The sequence below is a fragment of the Ambystoma mexicanum genome, chromosome 1q (genome assembly GCF_040938575.1).
Source record: "Ambystoma mexicanum isolate Mex_15411 chromosome 1q, UKY_AmexF1_1, whole genome shotgun sequence".
NCBI lineage: Eukaryota > Metazoa > Chordata > Amphibia > Caudata > Ambystomatidae > Ambystoma > Ambystoma mexicanum.
In genome coordinates, this window is record NC_090922.1 from 518,703,409 (window position 1) to 518,728,759 (window position 25,351).

The following is a 25,351-nucleotide window of genomic DNA, read 5'->3' on the forward strand; positions in this document are numbered from 1 at the left end:
GAGGCTGTTAACTCTGAAAACTGTGTTTTTAGTTGCGGTTACTTCCGCTCGCAGAGTGAGTTACAGGCACTTTCAGTTAAGCCACCCTTCACTGTATTTCACAAGGACAGGGTTATCCTTAGAGTTCGTCCTTCTTTTCTTCCGAAGGTAGTGACGGAATTTCATTTGGCCCAGAAGGTTGTTCTTCCGGCATTCTATCCTCCTCCGCATCCTGGTAAGGAAGAGGAGAGGCTCCATAGGCTTGATCCTAGGAGAGCTTTAAGCTTTTATGTTTCACGCATGTCCCGGGTCAGAGTGGACGATGAACTCTTTATTGGTTACGCTGGAAAGCGTTTGGGGCAAGCTGTGACGAAACAGACTTTGTCTCGCTGGATTATTTTGGCCATCTCGGAGTGTTACTGCTTGGCGGGTAACGACCCACCGGCTGGCTTGCGGGCCCATTCTACCAGGGGTATGGCTGCATCTACTGCCCTGCAGAGGGGTGTTCCTATTCGCAACATCTGTGATGCAGCCACCTGGGCTTCAGTACATAAATTTGTACGTCACTATTCCCTCGATTCCATCCAAGGACAGGATCTGGCCTTTGGCAAGGCGGTCCTTTGCTCTGCTATTTGATTGGCTATTCTAAATTTTGATTCTAAATTCTTTCCCTCCTCCTTGCTCTGGTACTGCTTTGGGAGTCTGTCATAGATATGGAATACGTCGGAGGACCCAATCCCCTCGAAGAACAAGTTACTTTCTTACCTGGTAACGTTCTTTCGATGGGATGGTCCGACGACGTATTCTATATCGCTCCCGCCCTGCCTTCCCCGCTGCAGAATTTCTTTTGCGATTGCAGCTTACGTTCCGCAAGGCTTTGTGTCTGACTGGCAGTTGACTAATGTCACACGTTCTGGGGGAAAAAACTACAACTGAGGCTACGGGCGTCGTGCGTCCTACTTATCACATCAGATGACGTCGGAGGAGGTCCTCGACGACGGCGCACCGATGTCATCGACGCAGGACGCAGACGCCGAAAAAAGTTTCCGAAGCAGCACAGCTGTGGTGATTACATGTCATAGATATGGAATACGTCGTCGGACCATCCCATCGAAAGAACGTTACCAGGTAAGAAAGTAACTTGTTCTTCTCCAGCATGGGTCTGGCATTGATTCACATGCGAACCCTCCCTCCTGCCCCTCTGTGGCTCTTCCTGGTCATACTTCCACTTCACACGCTACCAAATTTGAAGATGGCTGCCAGAGGAGGTGCTTAGGGTTCGCAGTCAATGGCTGTCGGCAGTATGACCCAGAGCTCAGTGATTGGTTTATACGAGAAAGACAGTTTGTAAGGGAAAGTGAAACTGGTTTTTCTTTTACCGAGGATTCCCAGCCTGACGACAGGGAATATTCATGAGCATGTGAATTAATCCATGCCAGACCCATGCTGGAGAACTACCGTTAACGGTAAATATCTTGTTCCTTATTACCCAATGATGAACAAGATTGTCCAGTCAAGGTTTTATACAAATATCTACTTTATTATTACTACAACAGACAGTTCTAGCACACTACAAAATACAACCCACTCTGTAAAGGAGGAACACAAATGATAGTTTCATGAAGGAAAGGGATGCACTATGGATACTGAAAGGAGGGTAGTTGGTAAAGTAATCCGTCTTACTGTTGAAGATTATTTGGTTTCAGCAGCTAGGGGGCAAAGGGTCGTAACTGTCTATAGGGGCCTTTCGAGAAGGACCAGGGGGGCAAAATCACAATTTACCTGGCGCTGAAGGAGTTTTTGGTGCTCAACCGCATCGAGGCGGTTCCAGAGCACTTTGCAGCCCTTGAGACAGAGTTAGTGGCAGGAGACAGCTGCGGGTACCAGGCGCAAGGCAGTTCAGCAAGCAAGGCTGGACGGACAACTGCATGCTGTCCGGCGTGGCAGCTCAGGGCCAAGAGTCATTGTCTCTGTGCTGGTTGGCGGATCTGGAATGCTGGCTGAGGTGTCTTGGACGGCTTTGGTGACTGCGGCGTAACGGGCTCAGTTAGTCTTTGGCTAACGGAGCCCTCTGTGACACTTGATTAAAGCGCAGGGTCCCCTTGAAGTTTGTCCGGGGAGCAGACTTCCTGTCTCCCCCAAACCACATACTCCCCTCCTCTGAAAGGGGCCAGCTCTGCAGGGATTTCCCTACCTGCCTTTCATACAGAGGGTGGGAACTAGCTTCAAGTTGACTCATTGCATACCAAAGGGGTGTTAGTCCTGCCTGCCTGTTGTCTGTCCGGCAACCAGCTCCCTCTTCTAGGCTTGCTTCAATTATCTCTCATTAGTATGCACTGCCACCAGCTGGAGGACAAACGGAATGCAGATCCATGGAGCCTTTGATATTTAAATTAGGCTGCTCATGGAGGAAGGTGTGCCTTCCTCCTTGCTGGAATGCTTTGATGTCCCTGTGGCTGTCACATTCCAGCTGAAAATTACAGGGGAAGACGGCGCTGTCTCTTCCTGGAGTACATGTGAATATGCGTTTGGCACGGGAAGAAGATGAAATGAGTGCGGAATGGCCCACTCATTTCCCAGAGATTGGTCTCCCATCATTCATTTTCATTTATCAAAAAGCCCAGGCGAGCACACTCTCCCCGTGTGTTTGGTCGAATTCCTCACAAGTAGACCCGGTCAGTCAGGCTGCACAACGCTCTGCTCAGATCAACTACCATTGCAGCGATATAGCTCAAAAGGCAGCTGGTCAGTCCACTGGGTGGTTCAGGGACACTACTGAAGGCTTGCAAGGCATGGATCCTTGAGCAGGGGTCGAGGTTGGTTGTTTCCAGTGGTACAAGGGTCAAAGCACCGAGGATCACTGGAGTCGATGATGGTCAGCTGCAGGAGACTTCCTCGGGTCGTCGGCAGGCTGCTCTTCCTTGTAGTTGCAGGAGCCCTCCTTTTATTTATTAAAAACCATAAAAAGCGGACACTAAGATCTGAAGGCATCTAGGCGCTGATATTGGCGGATACAGATTTTTTTTTTTATTGGATTGTGCATTTACATGTGAAAACAGATGTCTTAAGCACCCTACGGAAGGGAAGGTACTCCTCTATGACTGTGACAGCGGAAGCGAGTTCCATAATGTGGGAGCCCTAACTGTTAAAGAGTGACCTCATGACCGTGCGCGCCGATATCTTTGTATTTTAAGGTGAAATTGCGAGGGTGAGTGCTGTTGCCTTGTAGGGTAGTAGCGCTCAATCTTGTTTTTCAAATACTCTGGGACTGCATTGTGTAAAACCCGGTGAGTGACAGAGTACCTTAAACTCAATTTGTGCCGCCATCGGGAGCCAATGAAGGCGATGCAGAAGGGCTGCCGACGGGGACATCCAAGGGCCTTAAGCGCCAATTTTGGAGTACCTGCATACGTTGTATCTGGTGTTTCGGCTGTCCTAAATAAATCCCTTTGCAGTAGTCCAATGACCCCATTGTAGTAGAAGTGACCATCCTAATACGGCTGCCCGGGGGTAACCGGGGTAGTATCTTACTCAATTTTTTAAGTTTCCCAAACCCTGCATTGCAAATTGCAGATAATTGTGCTTCTCTCAAACCATTTTGAAGACTCCTCACCCCAAGGCTTTTTACAGATGCACATACTGTAAAGGGGCCCAGCGAGTCAGGCCAGAATTTATCTAAGATTCAGGCTGGGAACTAGCCCAAGCCCACCAAATGGTAAGGATCTGCAACTTTTAAATAGCCCATGGTTGTCCAGTCCTAGACAACCACTGGTCATCACATATCTAGCAACAGACTTTAGGGAGCCAGAGCATGTGGACTAGGACCAGACAGTCCCAGCTCCCTCCTATGGCTCGTACGAGAAAGCAGGAAGATGGTCAAAGAACATGTGAAAATCTTGTGGAACTGCCATTTTAGGGTGCTACCCACCTGTTATGCTTGATCTAGAATGGCGCTGGTGCGCAATGCATTTTGGGAGCTCTCGGAGCCATGATGGATATTTACTTCATGCCGCAGTGAAAAGCTGCACACATTTTGCTGAGTGTTAGATTCACGGTGCTGAGAAAAACATGCTTTCCAAACCTGGTATGCGGTCAAGGACATTTCTGCTGGGAAAGCTAACTTTGTTATGGTTTGCTACTGTTCTCTGTGGAGCGTGTTTATAGAAAAGGGTGGCACTACGCTTCTTGGAGGGGGGGGGGCTCTCGATTGACCCAGCTGGCAACCGACGGCTGTTCCTCAACTGCGCAAGTGCAATTTCCAGAAGGTTTGAGAATTGACTCCCCTTTGTGGAGTGTGTATATATGCAGAAGCCCGGAGGTGGTCAGGTGAGACTTCAGCCGGAGAAGGACGCTTACGTCCGGCCCTCCTGTGAGCTGTGGTGCTCTCGGCCTGGCTGTTCCCGGGGTCTTCCAGCCGCTTTTGGACGAGATGAGGAATCCTGTTACGCTCACGGTGATGTATTTCCTTTTGAATTCTTTACTTCTTCTGTGATTTATGTCCATATTATTTTTGTGAGTTATTTCTATGTACTTCTAAACTTTGAATAAATAGCCGTATAAGAGCTGATTATCTTCTAAGAATGCGTGGCTGTGAGTTATTGCCTCTGTCTACGTTCAAAGTATTTGCTCTGTAATTGCATTGGTGACTTATGTTTGTTCCGTGCACTTTGGGGAGAGCAATACACCACCTTTTAGTAACCATTTGCGGTAAACGCAAAAGTGCACACGGAAAATATCACTAAAACGGTACAAATCTCGCAGCTTGTTTTAGGTACATTGTCAAAGCAACCAAAAAGCCAATAGGGTTCTTTGTATACTTATAACGTTTTACCTAATTGCACTTCACTGAAAGTGATGTATGCAATTGTAAGAATACAAGAATTTCCAAAAATACACTCAGTACGGATCATCTTAGGGACTAGTCAATTTTCCCATAAGAATGTGCAAAACAGGGTAATGCAGAAGGCGTTGAAACGGCACAAGTGAGCGTTTAGTGTTTCTGCGGAGAACATGCTCATGAATATTCCCCATCAGGCTGGGAATCCTCGGTGGAGAAAAAATCAGTTTCAGTTTAATTTCTGAACTGTCTTTCTCCTTTCTCCTAACAACCAGTCACTAAGCTCTGGATCATACTGCCCCCAGCCAATGACTGCCCTCTACCTAAGCCCCTGCTCTGGCAGCCATCTTCAGATTTTTACTGCACGTTCAAGTGTTGTGAGTCCTCGTGTTTAGCTCTCAAGCTTTTACGTTTTTGCATTTTTTGACCGAGTTTGCTCTATTTTTCGGTCAATCTGGCCTTGTGCTCCATCGATCAACCTTCCAATTAACGGTGACACGTTTTTGGATTCTTCAGCACCCCTCAAGAGCGATTTCATCGAGTTTCTTCGTGGAGGCTTCCAGAAGATTCTCAGGTCTACGCCACGTGGACCATGTCGGTGGAAAAGGATTCCACTCCCCTGTTCAGGATTTGCTCCAGCTGTGGCTTGCGGAATGTCATTTTGGATGACAAACATTCTGAGTGCCTCTACTGCCTGTACAATGAGGATTGTGCGTTTTGCCAGGAGATAGCTGCTCGCACGATGAAGGATTGGCACAGGCGGCTGAATGAGTTGCTACAGGCCAAGGACCCTGCTCTAGGTGGGTCCCAACAGCATGCCTCTCCAGGTTCCAAGAAGGCTGAGCGGGCTTCTAAGTCCTTTGAGGTTGCCCCTCCAACAGAAGGCTAAGCACCGCAAGTCCACTGCCACGGGATCCCTGTTGCAACAGGCTCCTCTGCGGCCAGGGCACATTCGACATCTCCAGCCTCGGTCACCAGTCAACGCTCAGTATCTTCGGCCAAGAGGAAGTCGGCCCATCCGGGCAAACGTAAGGAGAGGCCCAAGTTCGTCCTACTGACGAAGTACAAGGGGGAGCGGGGCTCAGACCCTCGAAGGAGAAGGCCAAGCAGGACCAGGCTCCGGCCCTGACTGTGAAGGCCCAGGTGCACCCGCCAAAGGCCCAGCCTTCCATCGAGGGGGTGGCAGCTTCTCTGGCGAAGGCTGCTGAGACAGCCCCACAGGACGCAACCCCTAAGGCCAGGGTGTCCCTTCCTCCCAGGAGGGAGGCTACGTTCCAGCCCATAGAGAAGACCCTGGAGAAGATGCTAGTCATCTCCCCGAGACGTTCAACTCTGGAAACAAAGAAGGTGGGTGGGTGCGGTGGCCCTCCAGGGTACGGATTTCTCCTCTGAGGAGGAGCACACCGGTCTGCAAACAATCAAGGAGGAGGGAAACTTAGAAAGCAGGCCCTACGAGGAGCGCGCTGACGAATGCGATGGTGAGGACACAGTCGAGGAAGAGCAGCAAAGCGACGAGGGCCTGGGCTCCCAGCCGGTGCCCCAGCGACCTATTCCGTCTGCACCTCAGCTGCCACCCCCACCTCGGGTACCTCCTAGAGACCTCTCAGTGGACATCCTTTCGGCACTGCATACGCTGGTATCGGAGATCCAGACGAGGATGCCTATTGCACCGGTGGTGCCAGGGCCGGCTTACCCCCCACCCCTCTTCACCCTGTTAGGCACAATTACATGCAATACCCTCTGGGACCACCACACACAATTAGGACTGCAGGTTTTAGCCAAACCAACCTTTTGGTAGAAGTCTGTACCACACAGTTTTTGGTTGCGAGCTGAGCGGCCAGGATCATCTCAAGAGTGAATGAGAGCAGTACACGTCATTACACAGAGGACATTTGACCACAGTGGTTCAAGTAGACACTTATACTCGAGGTTTCTTGGTAAAACACTTAATTTATAACATAATCATTTAGAAAACATTCACTAGAAGGAGGCATTTTAATATTATATACCAATACACTACAATACAAAACTCTAAGCTTTTGAGACAGTTTGAGCTCCCCTCAAATAGGAGCCAAATGGCAGTTCAGTTACTTAGCAGTGAGCAAAAGGCAGAAGGTAAGTAGAATAGATCATATATACTTGTTAGACAGTGCAAATAGTTTCAGTTCACCAGAAGAGTTCAATTCAAGTGAATATGCCTAGGCCAAAGTCAAAGGGCTACTGTTCTGGATAGGAAAGAGCAGTTCTGGCATCAAACGGTAAAGTCTTTGCAAAAGTTCTCAGAAGTAGTTTAGGCGAAAAAGAATCATATGTTGGGTCACAAGCTGATTCAGCATGTAAGTTGGGAAAGTTTCACAAACTTTCACTGCGAGAGTGGCGTTCTCTCAATCGCAAACAAAATGGAGTCACTTCAGTTCTAGTAGCTGTAGATTTAAGCAAACAAGCTGGTGTCCCTCTCCCTGGTTAATCCTAACCAGCCTTGAGAATGGTATCCAGGGGTATCAAAGGGAGAAGTAGTCCTTGAAGGGGCTCCTCTGTCGAGATGAACTTGGCAATTCAGACCTGCAGCAGGGCTTCACCGGGCAAACAAACGGTCCAGGAGTTGCAGCAGCTGTCCTCTTCCAGCTCTTCTTCGGTTCTTTCGTTCCAGTGGTCGACTCTGCTTTCCAGTCCAAGAGACTTGTCTTTTAAATCGTTCTCTCCCTTTCATTACAGCCTAGCTGTCACTCACCCAGCAGGGTGGCTGTCCTTGCCGGACAGTCAGCGAGCCAATCATGCAAGAGTGCATTTGGGTCTCTTAAGAGACTAAGTACATGGAGTTTCGGGCACCTCCCTCACTTCCTGCTCACCCCAGCCAATCTGATGCCAGAGGCGGTCATACGAACAAAGGGACCAAACCTGGTTTGGCGTGCAGAAACAAACACTAGAAGGACTTTTCCAAAAAGAAACAGCGAAAAAAGACCGGGACCTGTTTAAACAAAGGCGCTTAAGGCACCATTTTGAAAAACATTGCTCCTGTGATTTTTAGCTACCGGTGTTCGCGGTCGGGACAAATCATGGTAGTTTGTTGTAAAACCACTGCTACCAGCCTTTTCAATAGGAAAGGGTAGCATTTGACTGCTACATGAGTATTTAGACACAGGGATACTATCTAACCCCTCCAGCACTCCATTGTAAGATGGTGTGTGCTGGGTCTAGAAATTTGGAAAGACTAGTAAAGTCAATTTCACTTTACATTGTCTGGGAAACAGTAGTTTATCCCAGAGAAGGTATCTAAACCTTTGGGAAGTCAAAAAGACATCACTGGGTCACTGCACTGAGGGTGCTGTGTAACACACATGAAAAGATGATGCCTATGGAGTTTTCTAAAACTCCATAATAAAAGAAGTTTTACTCTGTGCGCCAAGCAGGTTTTAGCCCTTTGTTCATTTTGCCTTTGGCGGGCTTCAGTACTGAAACTCGCCTCTGGCTCCAGTGTGTCTGGAAGGGCAGAATGTGAGGGAGGTTCCCGAAACTCCCCTGTCCTTTGTCTTTAGAAATGCCTGAATCTTACTAGTCCTGATTGGCTGGCTGTCGTTGCAGGACAGCCACCCTGCTGTGTGATTCACAGTCTAGGCTGTGCATGAATGGGAGAAACCTGCTTAAAAGGCAAGGGTTTTGGGACTACATGCAGTCGACCACTGGGAGAAACACCTGACTAAGAAACCGTGAACGAAGCTTGCTGCAACCTCCTGGACCTTTGAACTGCCAGCTGAAGCCCTGTTGCAGTGCTGAACTTTTTATTTATTTTTTCCACCTCGACAGAGAAGCTCCAGATGGAACGACTTCCTCCCTTGGGTTAGTGGGACCAACTAACCCTGAGACGAAATCCACTGGACCACTATCCCCGACTTGCTGTGCCTCTCCGTTGCTTCAGAATCCCAATGCCATGGTTCGGGTGTCCATAGTAGAGTGCAACGTCTGCCGTGCAACGAATCCGGCCTGACGCTCCAGGAGACTCCCAAAGACCATCCCGAAGCAGGACCTCCAGATCCAGAGTCCCCTCACCAGAGTGCAGGACCGAGTGATCGAAGAGAGTCCAACCGGTGTCTGAGATCCGTATTGGTGCTGTTTGCTAAGTGCTGAAACTGTGAAGTGCCGCTTAACCAAAAAGATCCTGTAGCTGCCAATGACATCCCAAGTAACGCTGCAGAAGCCCTCCAGATGTCCTCCCTCTTGTGCCCACGACTGAGGCTCAGGAACCAGGGTATGTATCGCTATAGCAAGACAGAATCCAGCTGGACCACTCTTCTTCAAACCAGAGGTACTGTTTAGGCTTGGGGTACTTACCTTATTGCCTTTAGCCATGCTCTTCTCACTTGGGAATTGCATTGCCTTACCTTTTACGAGTTAGTTTCAGCTCTCTTCTCACATGCTTATCAGCTTGTGACCCTACATGTGATTTTTTGAAAACTCTCAAACTTTTTGCAAGACTTTGATCCAAGAAGTGCATCAGATCCATAGACTGTGTCCCAAATTACTTTGGCTGTCCTGGCTCCCTGAAGGCACTCTTCTAGTCCATTGACTTTGATACTGTGTGTCCCTCATAGGTGGTAGCTTGTTGTATACTATTACTGCTGGGAAAGGCTTATTTAGACTTCATTGGAGGATTGTGCTGTCCTCACATGTACTGAGAAACTAACCTTTTTGTTTCCCTAACATTTTCTTTCTACAACCTCACGATCTACAAAGAATACTAGTGCGCTGTATAAATGCTGTTACTGTCCTTGTGATTGAAGTCACCTCCGGGTGAAGGAATTGTGTATGAAGCATATCCAAAGATTATCCACTATCTTGTTTTGATTCTGACAAGTAATTTTAAAGGAGATTTACATTAGGAGTTGCCTTTTTAAAGAAAGCTTAGTTAAAAATTGATGTTAATTAAATAAATAACGATATATAACTGAAACCTTGAGTATAAGAGTTACTTGGTTACTTGTATCGACGGATTTCATTTGTGTTCACATTTACCCCTCTTGAGATTGGCCTGTCTGTTCAGTCACACTACCGACTTGTGTAGTACATACCTGTACCAAAAGGTGGGTTACCTAATACCAGGCAGTTAAGTGTTGTGTAGTCTCACAGTGTGACTTCACCAATTCTTACCTAACATGGAGACTTTGTTAAAGGACTCAATAAAGGGACACAAGCAGCGGCTTGAGTTGGAGGTAAGAGGAGGGTACTCTGGATACATCTATGTGCACTTCAGCGCTCTGGGAGCGACTTCACAGATCAAGGTAAGCAATATCTTTCTCCCCACAGTACCTTAGGTTATAAGAAGATTGTGGCGGGATCTCCTCGATGTGGCGTTGCTGGACCTGACCCCTGGATTCTTTGGACTGATGACGAAAGGCAGGACAATGGATGGGATCTCCTAGCAGCAGTCTCAAGGGAGGACCTCTCTTCACGGCTTTCAGCAACTTCTTTGGTCACTGTGCGGTTTTGGCACCTTTTCTGCAGCACCAACAATGGATGTGATTCGCCCGGTCAATATTCTTTGCTTTTGTCAGTCCCACACCTCTGAGGGGGTCTGGGCTATTTGGATCTGATCTCTGGCGTGTCCTTGAGGGCTCAGCAAAGATTTGGATGAGTTCGACCTTTCCACGACGCTGCACTCGAAATGGGCAGCAATTCCCCTGTTATTGGGGTTTCACAGCTCTGGAAACTCAAAGGACCTCGGGAGATGGCTCAAATCTAAGTTTGTCTTGGGACTGGTTGTCCCCACCAGCCAAAGGGAAAGAGTCGTCCTCTTCGGAGTTACCGTTTTATGTGCGACAGAGGGTCAGGACAACAATGGTTGCTTCACAGTGTTGCAAAGGGTCTGCAGGTGTCTCTGGTAATCTTACTCTTCGGGTTACTTCAGTTTCCAGTGGTCAACTAGCCTTTCTCATCCAGAGCCTCACCTTTTATACAGTTCCAGCACACAATCCTCTGCAATCTCTCTCAGCAATTTACAGAAAGGGGCCGGTGGCTGTCCAGTCAGGACAGCCAGATCCCCAGTGGGAGCTCGTTCCATTCAGGCACTCAGGCACTCAGGCACACAAAGGGCAGGGGAATCAAAAACTCCTCCCCCACTTCCTGCCTGCCCAGACACATTGGAGCCTAGGTAAGAGCACCCAAGGGTTCCCGCCAAAGGCAAAACACACGCACAGTCTACCTCCCCCACCCAGGACGGTAGAAGGAGGACTGACAAAGTAAACCACGCTTGTAATGGCGAAAAAAGAAAGGAGCCACCAAGTTAATACTTGGGTGACCCTATTGTTTATAACCGAGGCTATGGAAATAGCCTGCAGTAGAAAATGCACACAATAGTTGGTAGAACACGTCCACTGACACCAGCCATAACTAGGAGATTGTCTATGTGACATAAGTCGAGAGAAGGAGGATACAAAATATCCCTTTGGCAATCCACCTAAGGTGGTGTGTGCCAATCTGACTATAATGTTTTAGGAGAGATACTAAGTATAGAACTGTATTTACTCTAGGATGTTGGAAAGAATCTCAAAGGAGGACTGAAAGGGCCACCAGCAACACTGCCCATGTGGAGCTGTGTCCTGCCATAGTAAAAATACATATGCCTTATAAGAGATATGGATGAAAGTAGACTCCATAGGACAGTAAAATACAAAGGGAAGAGTTCAAAACAACTTGCAGATAAATTGGAAAAAATCTAAGATCTATATTTTTACAACCAAGAAGCGCCTTAAGACTTGTATTTGGAGGATAGGTGAACAGCTTCTGGAAAGGGTGGACTCAATGCGGTATCTGGGCTTTAACCTTGCAACCAGCTATTCCCCGGGGGAATGGATCACTCTATTTAGGGAAGGGTTTCAGGGCTTGCGGCAAAAATTAAGAGGATCTATTCCCAGCTCTGTCGCTACTCTTTGATTCCCTTGCTCAGGTTTTATTTACAAACTATTGAACCAATTATTCTATATGGTTTGGGGATAGTTTCGTTTGATTTGGGGGGGCCCATTAAACACCGTACAGGGGCTCCTCTGGAAACGGGTTTGGGTTTGAATCAATCTGTTCCAAATGCTGTGATCAGACATGAGCTGGGCTTAGTGTCTCTGGCAGCCAGAGCCCTTTGAAATAAGATAGCAGAATATGCAAATATGTTGAATCCGTCTAACAACTCTTTATCTAGACCTGTGCGAGCCATCTCAATCTAACACAGCCTCCACTCTTAAAAAATGTAAGCTTTCTATGTGTGCCATTCTCCACCACATCGGCTCATCCCAGGATTAGCTGAAGCAATTTCCGGGGGCGGTAAAACACAAGTTATATACTGCCGACTTGGCAGGAACGGTCAACTTAGTGGGCAGTCTCTCAATATATAGGGAGTATGCTGGATTCCGGAGGAGGCAAGGGAAAAACCTGATGTACTTGTCACTGTTTCCCTGCCCAAAAATTCTGGCTGTACATCTTAGTTTTCGCCTGAACCAATTTGCTGCCCTCGAACGGAGAATCAAGTGGGATAAAAGATTAACTACTAACACCTGTAGGTTTTGTGCATCCTCCATGGTGGAAACCTTGAAACATAGCACCTTGCATTGTCCTGGTTTACCTGCCCCGAAGGCTGCGCTACATGGGTGAGGAGGTGTTGACTGATATGTACTGGTTCAGGCTAATGTGGGATAACTCGCCAAAACTGATTCTGCACTATATGCTTTTTTAACTGTTCTTGAAATCGATTGAATGAGTCTTCTGGTTATCAGGGGGGCGGGGGAAGAAACCCAGAATGTACTACACAGCGGGTTTGAGTTATGTCTTTTTTTAATTCTACTTCAGTTTTCTTTTTTCTTTAAATGGTTCTTGATTCATAAACTGTTATGTCATATAAGTCTCATGATTTTATTTGACTTTGTACTGTAAATGTGAAAAGCTTACTTCTGTATGCTAAACGCATTATAATAAAAAAAGGAAAGAGTTGCAAAAGACAAAGCCCCTAAGAATGAATGAGTGGGAAAAGGCTCCAATCATTCAGGATTAAAGAAAAATGTTCAAAAGTCCAGCAAAAAGTTCTGGGTGTCTCACTAGGAGAGGGGATGAAGCATAAACATGATAAATCACCCTAGCAATGGTGTCCTATGTGTCAATTACCATAGCTGCGAAGGCAGCCTACTTTTTAAGTTTAACAAAATCGGTAGAAAAAAATAGCCACTCAGATTTGTTACTGTAGCTATAAAGTTACAGGAGAAGTGAGAAAAGGGCTATAAAGTATCCCCTCAGCACTCCATATAAGGTGGGGTGTGCTGATCTCGCAAGACCATTGTGGGTAGGATAAAATGTATCCCCCTAACCGTGGGAACAGTAGTTCTTGCAAGGAATTTAAATAAAACCCAAGAGGGAAGCTCAAGGAGCTTCCAGCAGCACCATACATAAGGTGCCATCTGTTGAAATAGGAAATTAGATGCCATAGAAAAGGAAAGTAGACGCCATCAAAGGAAACCTAAAAAGGGGTACCCTTAGTACAAAACATGAGTGAGTGAGGAAAAAGGTTCCCACTCACTCATGAGTCAGAAAAAAATCCAATAGTCCAGCAAAAAGAGCTGAGGGACTCACTAGGTGAGGAGAATTACACAAGATGGAAATTCTACCCAACACCTCCTAAACTCCTCATCCCAAGGGCTGATTTTAGAAATCCATCTTGATGACGCATGCAAGTAATCACAGAGATACAATTAACAAAGTTATAGGGACACAGTGTCTCTACAACTTCGCAGTAAGGTGATGTGGACAGGAAAAAATAAACAGACATTTATTATGGGGAGTTTTCCTGCACTGGTTGCCATAGGGACTTATCAGTACCCTGGAAACAGGCAAACAAGGCAAGGCAAGAGAAGTAAAAAGGCTTCACTTGCCTCCAAAAGTCAGAAGTGGTTACAGACCGTAGCAGAAAGTTGGGGTCTCTTTGATGGCTTTGGAGCGAAAGCATGAAAATGACATTTTTTTCTAACAGTACTGAACATATAAATGCAAGCACTTGAGAAGGGAACTGTCCCCTGCAGGGGTCATATTACTCGCCTTGTTACATATATTGTGAGAACAGGTTAAGGATAACTCCTAGGAGGAACCGACACACCGGGCACACCATCTCATTTAGCTTCCAGGCACGAAATGACTCTCACAGAACCTTCACCCAGGCAACACTCAGTTACTCTCTGGTCCACACAGCCTTCTCCTACATTCAGGCTGTGCTCATTCACAGGTTACACCACTCCCCTTGAAGGAGTTCTAAGTATTGGCAGAAGGCCTCATTCTAGGCTTCTCAAGTGAAAACCTGAGTGGATGACGCAATCCATACGCATTATGCAAAGGATTAAGTGTTGTCGGTCACCCTTTCTAGTGTTTGGTTGGCACCATGCAAGTGAAAACATTTCCTAATTCCTCTTTGCTGTCTAAGGATCTGAGCATTTGGTGGTGGGGCAAGAGATGAAAGGCTGTGTACATTTGTCTGAATACTTTTGACTGTGTTGGGTGAAAGGTCTGGCTGTGTGCATTTTGCGTCCTAGCATTGCGCAAGAAGTTTTCTGCATGTCTTTTGGTAGTCGATGTCTGTAGAGAATTCACCCAGCTGTCCCTTAACTCTGCAGAAACTTGCTGACTATCTGAAACGTCTGGATCTATCCTACATGAAGCAGATTAACGACTCCCTCTTCAATGAATTTAAGGTTGGTTTTCTGATTTTACTTCATTTATTGTTGTATTAACATTGGCTCTTGGAAATGCTGACTCTCGAGGGGAAGATCGATTGCTAGTTGTGAAAGAGCCCATTAACAAGGCTCATCCCTATAGAATTACTTCCCGATTGCCCAGCATCTTAAACCAGAATTTACGAGGTTCCACAGGCAACTGAAAACACACCTTTTCCGCCTTCCCTTTTGTTGACTCCAGATAGGATTTTCTTTTCTCCCAAAGTGGTTTTTGAATTTGTATACAGATAGTGTTAATTTTACATGAAAACACAAACGTAATTTTACAAAAATAAGTTGTAAGGGTTTGTGTAGGAGCTCTGGGTCTGAGTAATGAGGGCTAGAGCTAAGAAATGCTGAACATGGGGAATTGTTTAAATGTGGAACAGTGGCAGCTGGTGAATTTATTTTGTTTAGTGGAGTATAAATTTGCCACATATTTTCAAGAGCGACTGAGCATAGCGAAGTAGCCCCAAAGCAACCACAGGGTGTCCTCCCACGAGAACCTTTTTTTGAATAATAGTTTTAAAGGGTGCATGATACAGCAATTGGGTAAAAAAAACAGTTTGCCATTTGTTTTCTAGGGTACTTCATGAAAAAATCAATAGATGCATGTCACCAACCGTGCACAGGAGCATTTCCAACACATGTTCATTATGCCTTTCTCCATGCCAGTATAAAAAACATGTTCCCAATGGCTGTGCCTGTATATATATGCCAGTACTTGCTGTGAAGGGTCAGAAATTTGAGGCGTACAACTTTTGGATGCTTACTCAAATTTTGCCTAAATATTAAATACGTTTCATCAAATGCCTCACTGACCCTACTTCGAGGATTTCCCTGCCTATCAAAACTAAAGGAAAACACTCTGACATAGAATATCTGACCCTCACACTTAAACATAAAATACACAAAGAAATATAAGGTAATTCAAAATAAACTTCAACCACGAGATTTTCAACATATCCAGTTTTTCTTAGTGGCCTGGATGAACTCCCCTTCACCAGGTTTCAAGTCATATTCAGTTCCAATGTTCAACAAAAAGAAACCAGGAAATCCGGGTTTGCAATAAAGTCTCAATTCAGCTTGTGGCTCCTTCAGTGTGTCAAAAGAAAGTTCTGTTAACAAAAGTTCAAACCGAAAACTCCTCTTCTCCTTTGAACAATGAATTCCCACTTCATCAAAGAGCATCAATATTATTTCAGGCCGTGATGTTTTTGCCATTGTTGATAAATGTTAAAGAAGAAACAGTTGTTTGTTTAACTCAAATACACAACATTTGGTTAACACATATGCAGTCTTTCTGAGTAGTATTTATAATCAGTTTGTCTTGGTCAGGATGACTTCTCAGCACTTCTACTTCCACCTGAACCATTTTCATATCAGGTTAACTTCTGCAAGGTCTCACCATACACATACACTCGTCTGCCCCAAAGTGTTCCTCATTCAACTCTGCTTCTGAACTTTCACATCTGACAACCAAAAGCACCACCACAGCTTCAGTACTTTGTATCTTTGAACAATTTTGTATACCAGACAAGGTTCATTTTGGTGTACTTGAACACCTTCAAGTAAGCAAGGCACTCGTCTTCTGACATTTCACTTTCCAGAAGGGCAGCCTCTTTGCCACTCTTGTTTGTCTGCAACAACCACCCCAAAATGCACTTAGGATGTTATTCTTTTTTTCTCCTATTGGCTTTGGCAATGAAAGTTGTATCCACTTTGAGAGAACAATCACAAGCCACCAGCTTCCCTTTCCCCAACCTTGCTTTTGCATCTTTGATTTCTACCAACCAAGATAGTTGACTCATAAACCTTGTTAATCTCTTTTGGTTGTAGACAATGCTTGCACACTCTTGGCTTGAGCAATACTGGTATTCTGTTAGGCTTATTGGAATGTCTTCACCACGCTTTAAGAAAAGCTTGTTTCGCTCCTGCCGGAGTAACAATTGTTTCCCTCTTGGCTTAGGCAATGCTTGTTCTCTATAACTTGTAATGTCAATGTTCAGTTAGTTAACTTTACTGTTATATTATTGTCAACTGCTTTATACTTGTTTCAGAGATTCCCCTTCACCTCAAAATCAGAATTAAGCACATGCGACCACTCCTTCATGTGCTTTCAACAAGTTTAATAGTCAATAAGGATGTTTCACAGCGCGTCTTCATTGTTTGATAATCAGCGGTCAGTTTCACATTGCTTTGACTCATACGCAAGTGATTCTATATGGATACTGTTGCCTGCAATGCCTTGCGCAAGGGATCAGAACGCTCATAACACTCACTGGTTTCTGTATTCCTTCCTTTGCGTGTTGCAGGGCTTCTATGGCTTCTGGCTTCTTTTTGGACCCCGACCCTTCCTCGTTGAAAGTATCCTCGGTCCGGCCACACAATTAAAGAGCTCCTCTTGCTCCCAAGACACTCAGCTTCACAACATCTTCGAGCCGAAGTCTCTGACACGCTTCCTGCTGCACAAGCTCTGCAATTAGGTTCACAGGGGTAAAAGCAATTTTCCATCATGCCTTTTCCGGCGCAACCTTTGCACTTCAGAATTTGGGGAAACAGGACACTCTCAGGACAGACAGTTGAAATATGCTTGAACAAAGTCCCATCGTCCCTTCTGTTCTCCCACTTCAATCTGGATTGTTAACATCATGCTCTCTACTTTCTGCTGCTACAAGCACTTCAGCCACATCTATCTATCCTTATCCATCTACATCTAATGGCCTGCACCTTTCTTAGCCTTTTAAGCCTCTCTGTCTCCCTCAGGTGTGGGTGATTAGGCTTAATAGGCTGCTTAATACGGCAGCATTGCTCTTCAACGCTCTTCCTTGTCCCAGTACTTCTGGGATTATGGGACCCGTAGTCCATATCAACAAAATAAGGTTTTCTTATCAACTTCCTAGTCTTAAAGGTAGTCTTATTTCTCCAGCATGGGGTCTGGCATGGATTCACATGCTCCTGAATATTCTCCATCGTCAGGCCGGGAATCCTCGGTAAAAGAAAAAAGTTTCACTTTCTCTTACAAACTGTCTTTCTCCTCCAAACCAATCACTGCATTCCGGCTCATACTGTCCCCAACCAATGACTGCCCTCTCCCTGCTCTGGCAGCCATCTTCAAATTTTTACCGCACGTTCAAGTGTTGGGAGTCCTCAAGTTTTGCTCTGTGAGCTATTCTTCGTTTTTTCGCCCTTTTTCCAGAAAAAGTCCTATTTTTGTCAAAGAGTGCTCTTTCTCTCGATTGGCCGACAAGCAGGGATCCGTTTGTCAGTGCATTTCGGCGCCCCTCAATGGGAAGGATCGTCGAAAGTTCCAGAAGGCCTCCTCCGTACACCAGACCATGTCGGAAGAGAAGAAAGAGGGAAGCTCCCTTTTCAAGCACTGTTCCAGCTGAGAACTACAGAATGTGTTTGTAGAGGACAAACGCCTTCAGTGACTCTACTGTCTTGACCCAGACCACCGAGAAGGAGATTTGCGAGATCTGGCTCGGGTTCAGCAAGAGAACCATGAAAGATCGTCACAGTAGACTGGCGAAGTAGCTCAGCGCCAAGGCCTCTACCCCGTGCCCCAAGCAGGGGCATGCCTCACCAAGGACCAGCTCGTCCGAGGAGCGGGCTTCTAAGTAATTTGATGGTGCCCCATCCGTGGGGGCCGAAGACAAAGCCAAGTATTGCAAGTCTGTTTCTGTTAGGGTCCCGGGCAAGCGGATCCAGCAATGGGCAGGGCGCGATGAACCTCACCATCTACCTTCGTTTCTAGCCATCGATCCAACTCTTCCTCAAAGAGGAAATCGGCCAACCGGGCTAAGCTGCGTGAGAAGCCCGAGAAGCCTAAGGTGCAAGAAAAGTAGGCCGACCTGCCTAAGAAGGCCCAGGCGGTGCAGGAAAAATAGTCAACGATCAAGATGGTAGCGGCCGCTCTCTCGAAGGCCAGAGAGGCTGACCCAGTAAAGGTAGCCCTGGCTGCATCCAGAGTGTCCTTGCCCCGAAGCAGGAAGCCACGACCGAGGCCATGGAGAGGACACCAGAAAAGAAGTTGCCGGAGCAACCCTGAATCAGGCCCCCCCTCCCTTTTGCATCCTGAGGGGTCAGGAGTAGAGTCCTCGGGGCAAGTCGTGTTCCAGGGAATGGATGTTTCTTCAGCATGGGGTCTGGCATGGTGTTGGGGAGAATTCTCAGAAATGTTCTAATTCTCTTCTACCTTAGAGACCCCCAGCTCTTTTTGCTGGACTTTAGGGCTTTTAATTTCTAACCTGGAGAGAGTGAGACCTTTTTCCCACTCTCTCATGTATTTTTCTGTGATTTGGACTCTGTGTTTCTTTTGCCTTTAAAGTCTGACAAACTCCATAGGCATCATCTTTACATTGTAACACAAAGCACATTCAGTGCAGTGACACCGGGAAGTCTCTAAGATTTACCAAGGGTTTAAATACCTTCTCTTGGTTTCCCAGAGCAGTGAAGTGAAATTGACTTTACTTGCATTTTGTAACTTTCTTGACCCAGCACACACCATTTTACCATAGTGTGCTGGAGGGGTACTTAGTATCCCCTTTGTCTAGTTTCTCATGTAACATTTTTATGTTACCCTTTCTACAATTAATGGCTTGCGGCAGTGGTTTTCTTTTTATTACCATTGTGTGTTTTTAATGCTGGTGGTAATCGCAGCTGCAGTAAGGCACCCATTTTCTCCAAATGGCGCCGGTTTCTTTTTTTTGCCATTTCTTGTTGGAAAGGTCCTCCTTGAGATTTACTGTGCATGCCAAACCAGGTTTGGTCCCTTCGTTCGTTTTGTCTTTGGCGGGGTTCACGAGTGAAGCCCGCCTCTGGCTCCAGGGTGTCTACCAGGGGAAGGAAGTGAGGGAGGTGCCCGAAACTCCCAGTGCTTAGTCTCCTTGGTTACAGGAATGCACCCAAGGTTGTTTGGCTGGAGGGCTGTCCTCTGAGGACAGCCACCCTGCTGTGTGATTGACAGCTAGGCTGGAATGAATGGGAGAAACCTGCATTAAAGGCAAGTCTTTATGGCTTGGATGGCAGAGTCAACCATTGGACGAAGGAATCGGAAGAAGAACTTGAAGAGGACACCTGCTGCAACTCCTGGACCGTTGGTTTGCCCGGTGAAGCCCTGCTGCTGTGCTGAAGCTCGGAATTCACCTTGACTAGAGAAGACCTGCAAGGACGACTTCTCCCCTTGGGTTGGTGAGATCAATCAACCCCAAAGTGAACTCGTCTAGACATCCTCTCTGAGCTGGCTGTATTTCCATTGCTGCTGCAGGAACCGAAATGCCAGGGAGAGGGACACCAGATCGAGTGCATCGTTTTCAAGTCAGACCCTAACTCCAGGAAGATCCTCCGGACTCCCATGAAGCCGGACTGACCAAGCCTGAGCCACCTTAACAGAGTGCTGGAGCCCAGTGGTATCCGAGAGACCGCAGTGGTGCTATGTGCTATAGACAAAAGGAGCCGACACTGCAAAGTGCCACTGAATTTAAGTTTGATCTTTGCTGCCGCCGACTTTCCCATTGTAGTGCAGGAGTCCCCAGAGGTCCTACCTCTTGTCTCCACGACTGAGGCCCAGGAACAACAGGATCTGCAGCGCTGCCCAAGAACAGAAGCCAGCTGGAACCATTTCTTCTAACCAAAGGTACTGTAAACCTAAGAGGATTTACCTCTTGTTATGTAGCCTTACTTGTACTCTGTTGAGAATTGTCTTGGTTGCCATCGCAGAGTTGCTTGCAGCTTTGCCCCTCACAAGCCTCCCAACATGTGGACCTTCAAGTGAATCATATTTGTACACTTTTTTCCAAAAACATTGTGCAAGACTTTTACTTGCCTGCAAGAAGACCTTCAGCTCCCTTAGACTTTGCTGAACTAACATTGACTGTCCTGGCTCCCTGAGAGACTCTTCTTACCTCTCACTTTGTGCTTTTGCCTTTTCTCCAGGAACGTGTTAATTTACTTTGCATTGGAGGGTTTAGAATGTACTTACCAGTTTATGAATTATTTGTTAACCTTTGTTTGATTCCCATATCTAATTCTTTAAACCCAAACTCAGTATTGCTCTAAATGTACCAGTGATAAATCAATGTCCTAGCTACCGAAGTCCCCTAAGGGTGTAGGAAGTGTCTGTGTGCCATCCCCAATGGTTATCATCTGATTTAGAAAAAGAGTGTGTTTTGAAGTGTATTATGTGTTCTAGGGTTTACTCCCTTCTGTAGAAGGTTTATATAACCGACTGTTAAATGAATAATTGTTTAATCAAACAACCTTGAGTATAAGTGTTTATTTGAATAACTGTCGCTGTGAAAAACTGTTACAACCTTACAGCTCACATTGACCCCTCTTTAGATAAGCCTGGATGGCTCAGCCACGCTACCAACCTGTGTAGTATAGACTTAAACCAAAGGTTGGATCCCCTATTGCCAGTAGGACAAGGTTGCTGTAATCTCCGAAAGGGTACTGCACACAATCTTGCCCAACACTGGTGGCAGGCGGTGGGGATATATTGTAGAGTTGTTACATTGAGTGTTTGCTTTACTTTTGATCAACTAAAAACCTTCACAAGGCTAAACTCCACTAGAACAGCAATTGTAACATGCCTAGTATGGATAACTTCAAGCAGGAAGCCCTGCTCATTCTAACAGTAGAACAACTGAAAGAAATGTGTAAAATCAGGAATCTCCCCGTTAAAGGAAAGAAAAATGAATTGATTACAAGGTTGTTAGATCACCCAAGGTTGGATATGTTAGGACAGTTTTTTTGAAGTCCAACTAAGGTTTTAGTAAAACCATTCAACTGAGGCAGTACAGGACTCCACTCTTAGTATAAGGCTGTACCACCTGAATTCATGATAGCATAGCCAGAGCAGACAGGCTTATCTTAGCAGGGAGAGAGAGAGCTGTAGAATCATCAGTACAAGTGAAATTGTAATACAAATAATCCAAAGAAACACTGAAACACTTTGTATTGTAAAAATAAAGGATGTATTTAAATACAGGTAGGCCCAGATAAATGTAGGGATAAGTTAGTACTAATACATTATATGAAATCACAGCATAAAAACACAACACTATACTTGAAAGTACACAGACCCAAGTATAGACCTTATTTGAAGTACCTAACAGTAGTACTAGGGAAGTCACAACCTTGTCATACACATTCAGTATAGGTCAAGCCTATTCTTGGTGAGTAAAAACCAATGGTTACTTTTTAAAATTACATTCAGTAATGCAAGGGCAGTAGATCCTACCATACACTGACTCTTAGTACAAATCACTTAATCAGTCAACTGGACAATATACTTTTGGTGAATAGTGGAACACTTATTCTAGGTGCAGTAAAAACTTTTAACTACTTTTGTCATAACACACAGTTATACTAGGTGAACACACAGTTATACTAGGTGAGTAAACCCTAAGGGGTTTATATACAATTACAGGCAACCCCATATTGAGGTAAGCAGTAACTCTTGTAACTTATTTTGGATGCCACACAGTTAACACAAGTTAAGTAAAACCCAAATACTTGTTTAACCTCACAATGAAGGAGAAAGTAAAACCCCTTGTCACACTTTACTGAATGACTCAGTTATTCTAGGTAGGCAACACCCTAATACAGACTTATTCTGGACAGGCTAGCAGCAATTCAGGGGAAGCAAAACCCAGTTGGGGGACACGCCTACAATTATCCTCAAGGGACTAATCTGGTGATAGCAACACTTTACTTTTGGGAAGAGGCACAAACTAATTACAGGAGAGTAAAATACCTTCACATCTACTTTCTATTAGACTGGCAAAACTGTTGCGAAGGAAGAAAAGATGTTAACCATACTTTTAAGAATAGTCCATCACACATTCAAGATCAGTAAGAACTTTTTTAACTGTTCACTCTTAGAATTAGTTACCAACCAACTCTTTACAAGTAAGTTACTTTTAAACACTTGTTTTCTTTTCTAGGCAGGAGTCCCAATCCCTTGACAGTCTTTCCCTTATTCTTGGAGCATGAGTGTTCTCAGTGGCAGAAGGGGGGTCACTAGGACTAGTGACCAACAGGCAATGTCAGAATAGGTTCTTATGTAGCAAATTGCGTATTGGTCAATTGCATGGCACAAATAACTACTATGGAAATAAACGTCCCTAGTCCATGCTTCTCCTGAATACCCTGCATGAGTTTGTACCTAGCCATCTACACTATAATCACCACAACCCCCATGTCTTTGCATGCCACCTCTTTGCCTAGACCCTTGATAGCCACAACCAGCATGTCTTTAACTATGTCTATCCTCCACCCTATGGATATCAGGAATAAACGAACATTATTCCTCCCACCATTCAGAGTCAACTGTGCCATCAAACCTACACCCTTCCTAACCGCATTGAAGCCAAGTTGTTCCAATTGCAACTCTAATCCTGCCTCACTGCCCACAAACCACCTGGACAACATCAGGACAGTGGAAATCACCGCAAACAGCACCCAAAATACCACTGACCTGCATACCCTAACTCCCACCTCGATCACCCCATGCTCAACTACACTGAAAAACACCAGACTAGGCTTGAGACTAGGTAGATCCTACCTCCCACATACAATTGATAAAAAAGCCACCGCAGCAGGTGCCTCCAAACTGCTCTGAAGACTCTCCTCACAAGACACCAGTAGGGGGCAGGTTAACTCAACATCTGACGGAATGGCAGGCTATTACGTCAGATGCTTGGGCATTGGAGACAGTTGCCCAAGGTTACTGCCTGCCTTTTCTACACATCCCTCAGAGTCAATCACCGGGGAACAGCTCTCTGAAAGTTCCAGATCCGCTCCTCTTGCAGGAAATTGTAGACCTGCTAGAGAAAGGTGCCATAGAACCGGTACCTGTAGCGGAGAGGAACAAGGGCTGGTACTCCCCCCTACTTTCTCATCCCGAAGAAAGACAGAGGACTGAGACCTATCTTGGGCTTATGAGAATTGAACAAGTTCCTCAGGAAGGACAAGTTCAAGATGGTAACTCTCTCAAATCCTTCAGGCCCTCCAGCTCCAGGACTGGCTGGTATCTCTGGACCTCCAGGATGCTTATTTGCATGTGCCAATCCATCTCAAACACAGGAAATACCTGAGGTTCGCAATTGGCGGCTCTCATTATCAATTTCGAGTTCTGCCATTTGGGCTGACCTCCGCCCCGAGGGTCTTCACCAAGTTAATGTCGGTAGTGGCAGCAAGTCTAAGGAGGGGAGGGATTCACATCTACCCCTACCTGGACGATTGGCTGATCAGGGCTGTATCTTCGGAACAAGCTCAGATCCAGCTTGTTTGTCTTCCACTTCCTTCACAAACTGGGCTTCTCCCTCAATTTAAAGAAGTCACAGATGATACCATCACAGAGACTCCAGTTCATTGGAGCGGTCCTGGACACTTCCCTGGGAAAAGCCTCGCCACCAGAGGTGAGGGCTCAAGATATTCTGCAGATGGTCACCAAGTTTCAAAATGCACAACGTATCCCAGCCTTCGACTTTTTGAGGTTGCTAGGCCTCATGGCATCCTGCATCTTCCTTGTGCCAGAGGCTCGCCTGAGAATGAGATCTCTCCAGTGGGCACTGAGAACTCAGTGGTCGCAATTCTCAGGGAGAATGAATGACCTCCTTCAGGTTCCGGACAAGGTGGCTCGAGACCTTCAGTGGTGGGCCTGCCAGGAGAACATCTTGAAAGGAGAACTGTTTTGGCAACCATGGCCGGAGAGAACAGTAGTCACAGATGCCTCACTCACGGGGTGGGGAGCCCATACCAACGACTTGACCATCAGCGGTCGTTGGTCTCCATCGGAGTCCAGACTACATATGAACCTGTTAGAGCTGAGAGCAATCAGACTAGCGCTGAATGCTTTTCTGCCATCTGTACAGGGGAAAAATGTCCTGATAATGACAGACAACACAGTGGCGATGCACTACCTCAACAAATGAGGAGGCGTAGGATCACTGCCCCTGTGCAGAGAGGCGATGCAGCTCTGCTTTTGGGCAATCCAAGAAGGAATCTCTCTATCGGCAGTTCACCTAGCCGGAGAGAAGAACTTGACGGCGGACGCTCTGAGCAGGCAGGGCACTGTCTCCCACGAGTGGAAACTAGCTCAGGAAGTCCTTCAGGAGATCTTCGCCCTTTGGGGAACCCCTCAAGTGGATCTGTTTGCCACCAGTACCAACAGGAAGTGCGATCTGTTTTGTTCAAGAGAATTTCCCCCGAGAGGAGCACTAGGGGACGCGTTTGTAGTGGACTGGGAGTTTCCACTCCTGTATGCGTTTCCACCAGTCCCTGTCATTCCTCAAATGATCAGGAGGTTGAGAAGATTCCGGAGAACCATGATCCTAATTGCCCCAGACTGGGCCAGGAGAATGTGGTACCCGGACCTTCTGCACATGTCCATCTGCCCTCCAATTCGCCTTCCACTCAAGGAGAATCTTCTCTCACAGAAGGGAGGTCAGGTTCTCCATCCAGACATCAGAACCCTCAACCTTCACGCTTGGCTTCTGAAAGGTTGAGATACAAGGATTGGGACCTCCCTGATGATGTCATGGAGGTGTTGCTTTCGGCCAGAAGGCCAGCAACAAAGTCTTTATACTGCTGCCGTTGGAACACATTTTGCAGCTGGTATAGAGAAGAGAATATCGACCCCTTTTCATGTGGTACACCAACGGTGTTATCCTTTCTACTCTATTTGGCAAATTCAGGCCTTCAAGTTGGCACTATCAAGGGCTATCTCGCAGCGCTATCGATCTTCAAGCGCACTGCAGAGGAGCCATCGTATTTCAAATTACCCTTAGTAATA

The 25,351-nt window shown here is 46.2% G+C and overlaps 1 protein-coding gene across 10 annotated transcripts in view; it reads left to right on the forward strand.

Annotated features, from left to right (window-relative positions):
- The window catches only part of ARHGEF1 (Rho guanine nucleotide exchange factor 1), a 1,792,426-nt gene that overhangs the window by 1,144,517 nt on the left and 622,558 nt on the right, over positions 1-25,351 (forward strand). For all 10 annotated transcript variants that reach the window (XM_069640923.1, XM_069640913.1, XM_069640921.1 and 7 more), the window contains one exon: positions 14,452-14,529. In XM_069640923.1, the coding sequence (XP_069497024.1) occupies positions 14,452-14,529 (78 nt within the window). The remainder of the gene's footprint in view (positions 1-14,451; positions 14,530-25,351) is intronic.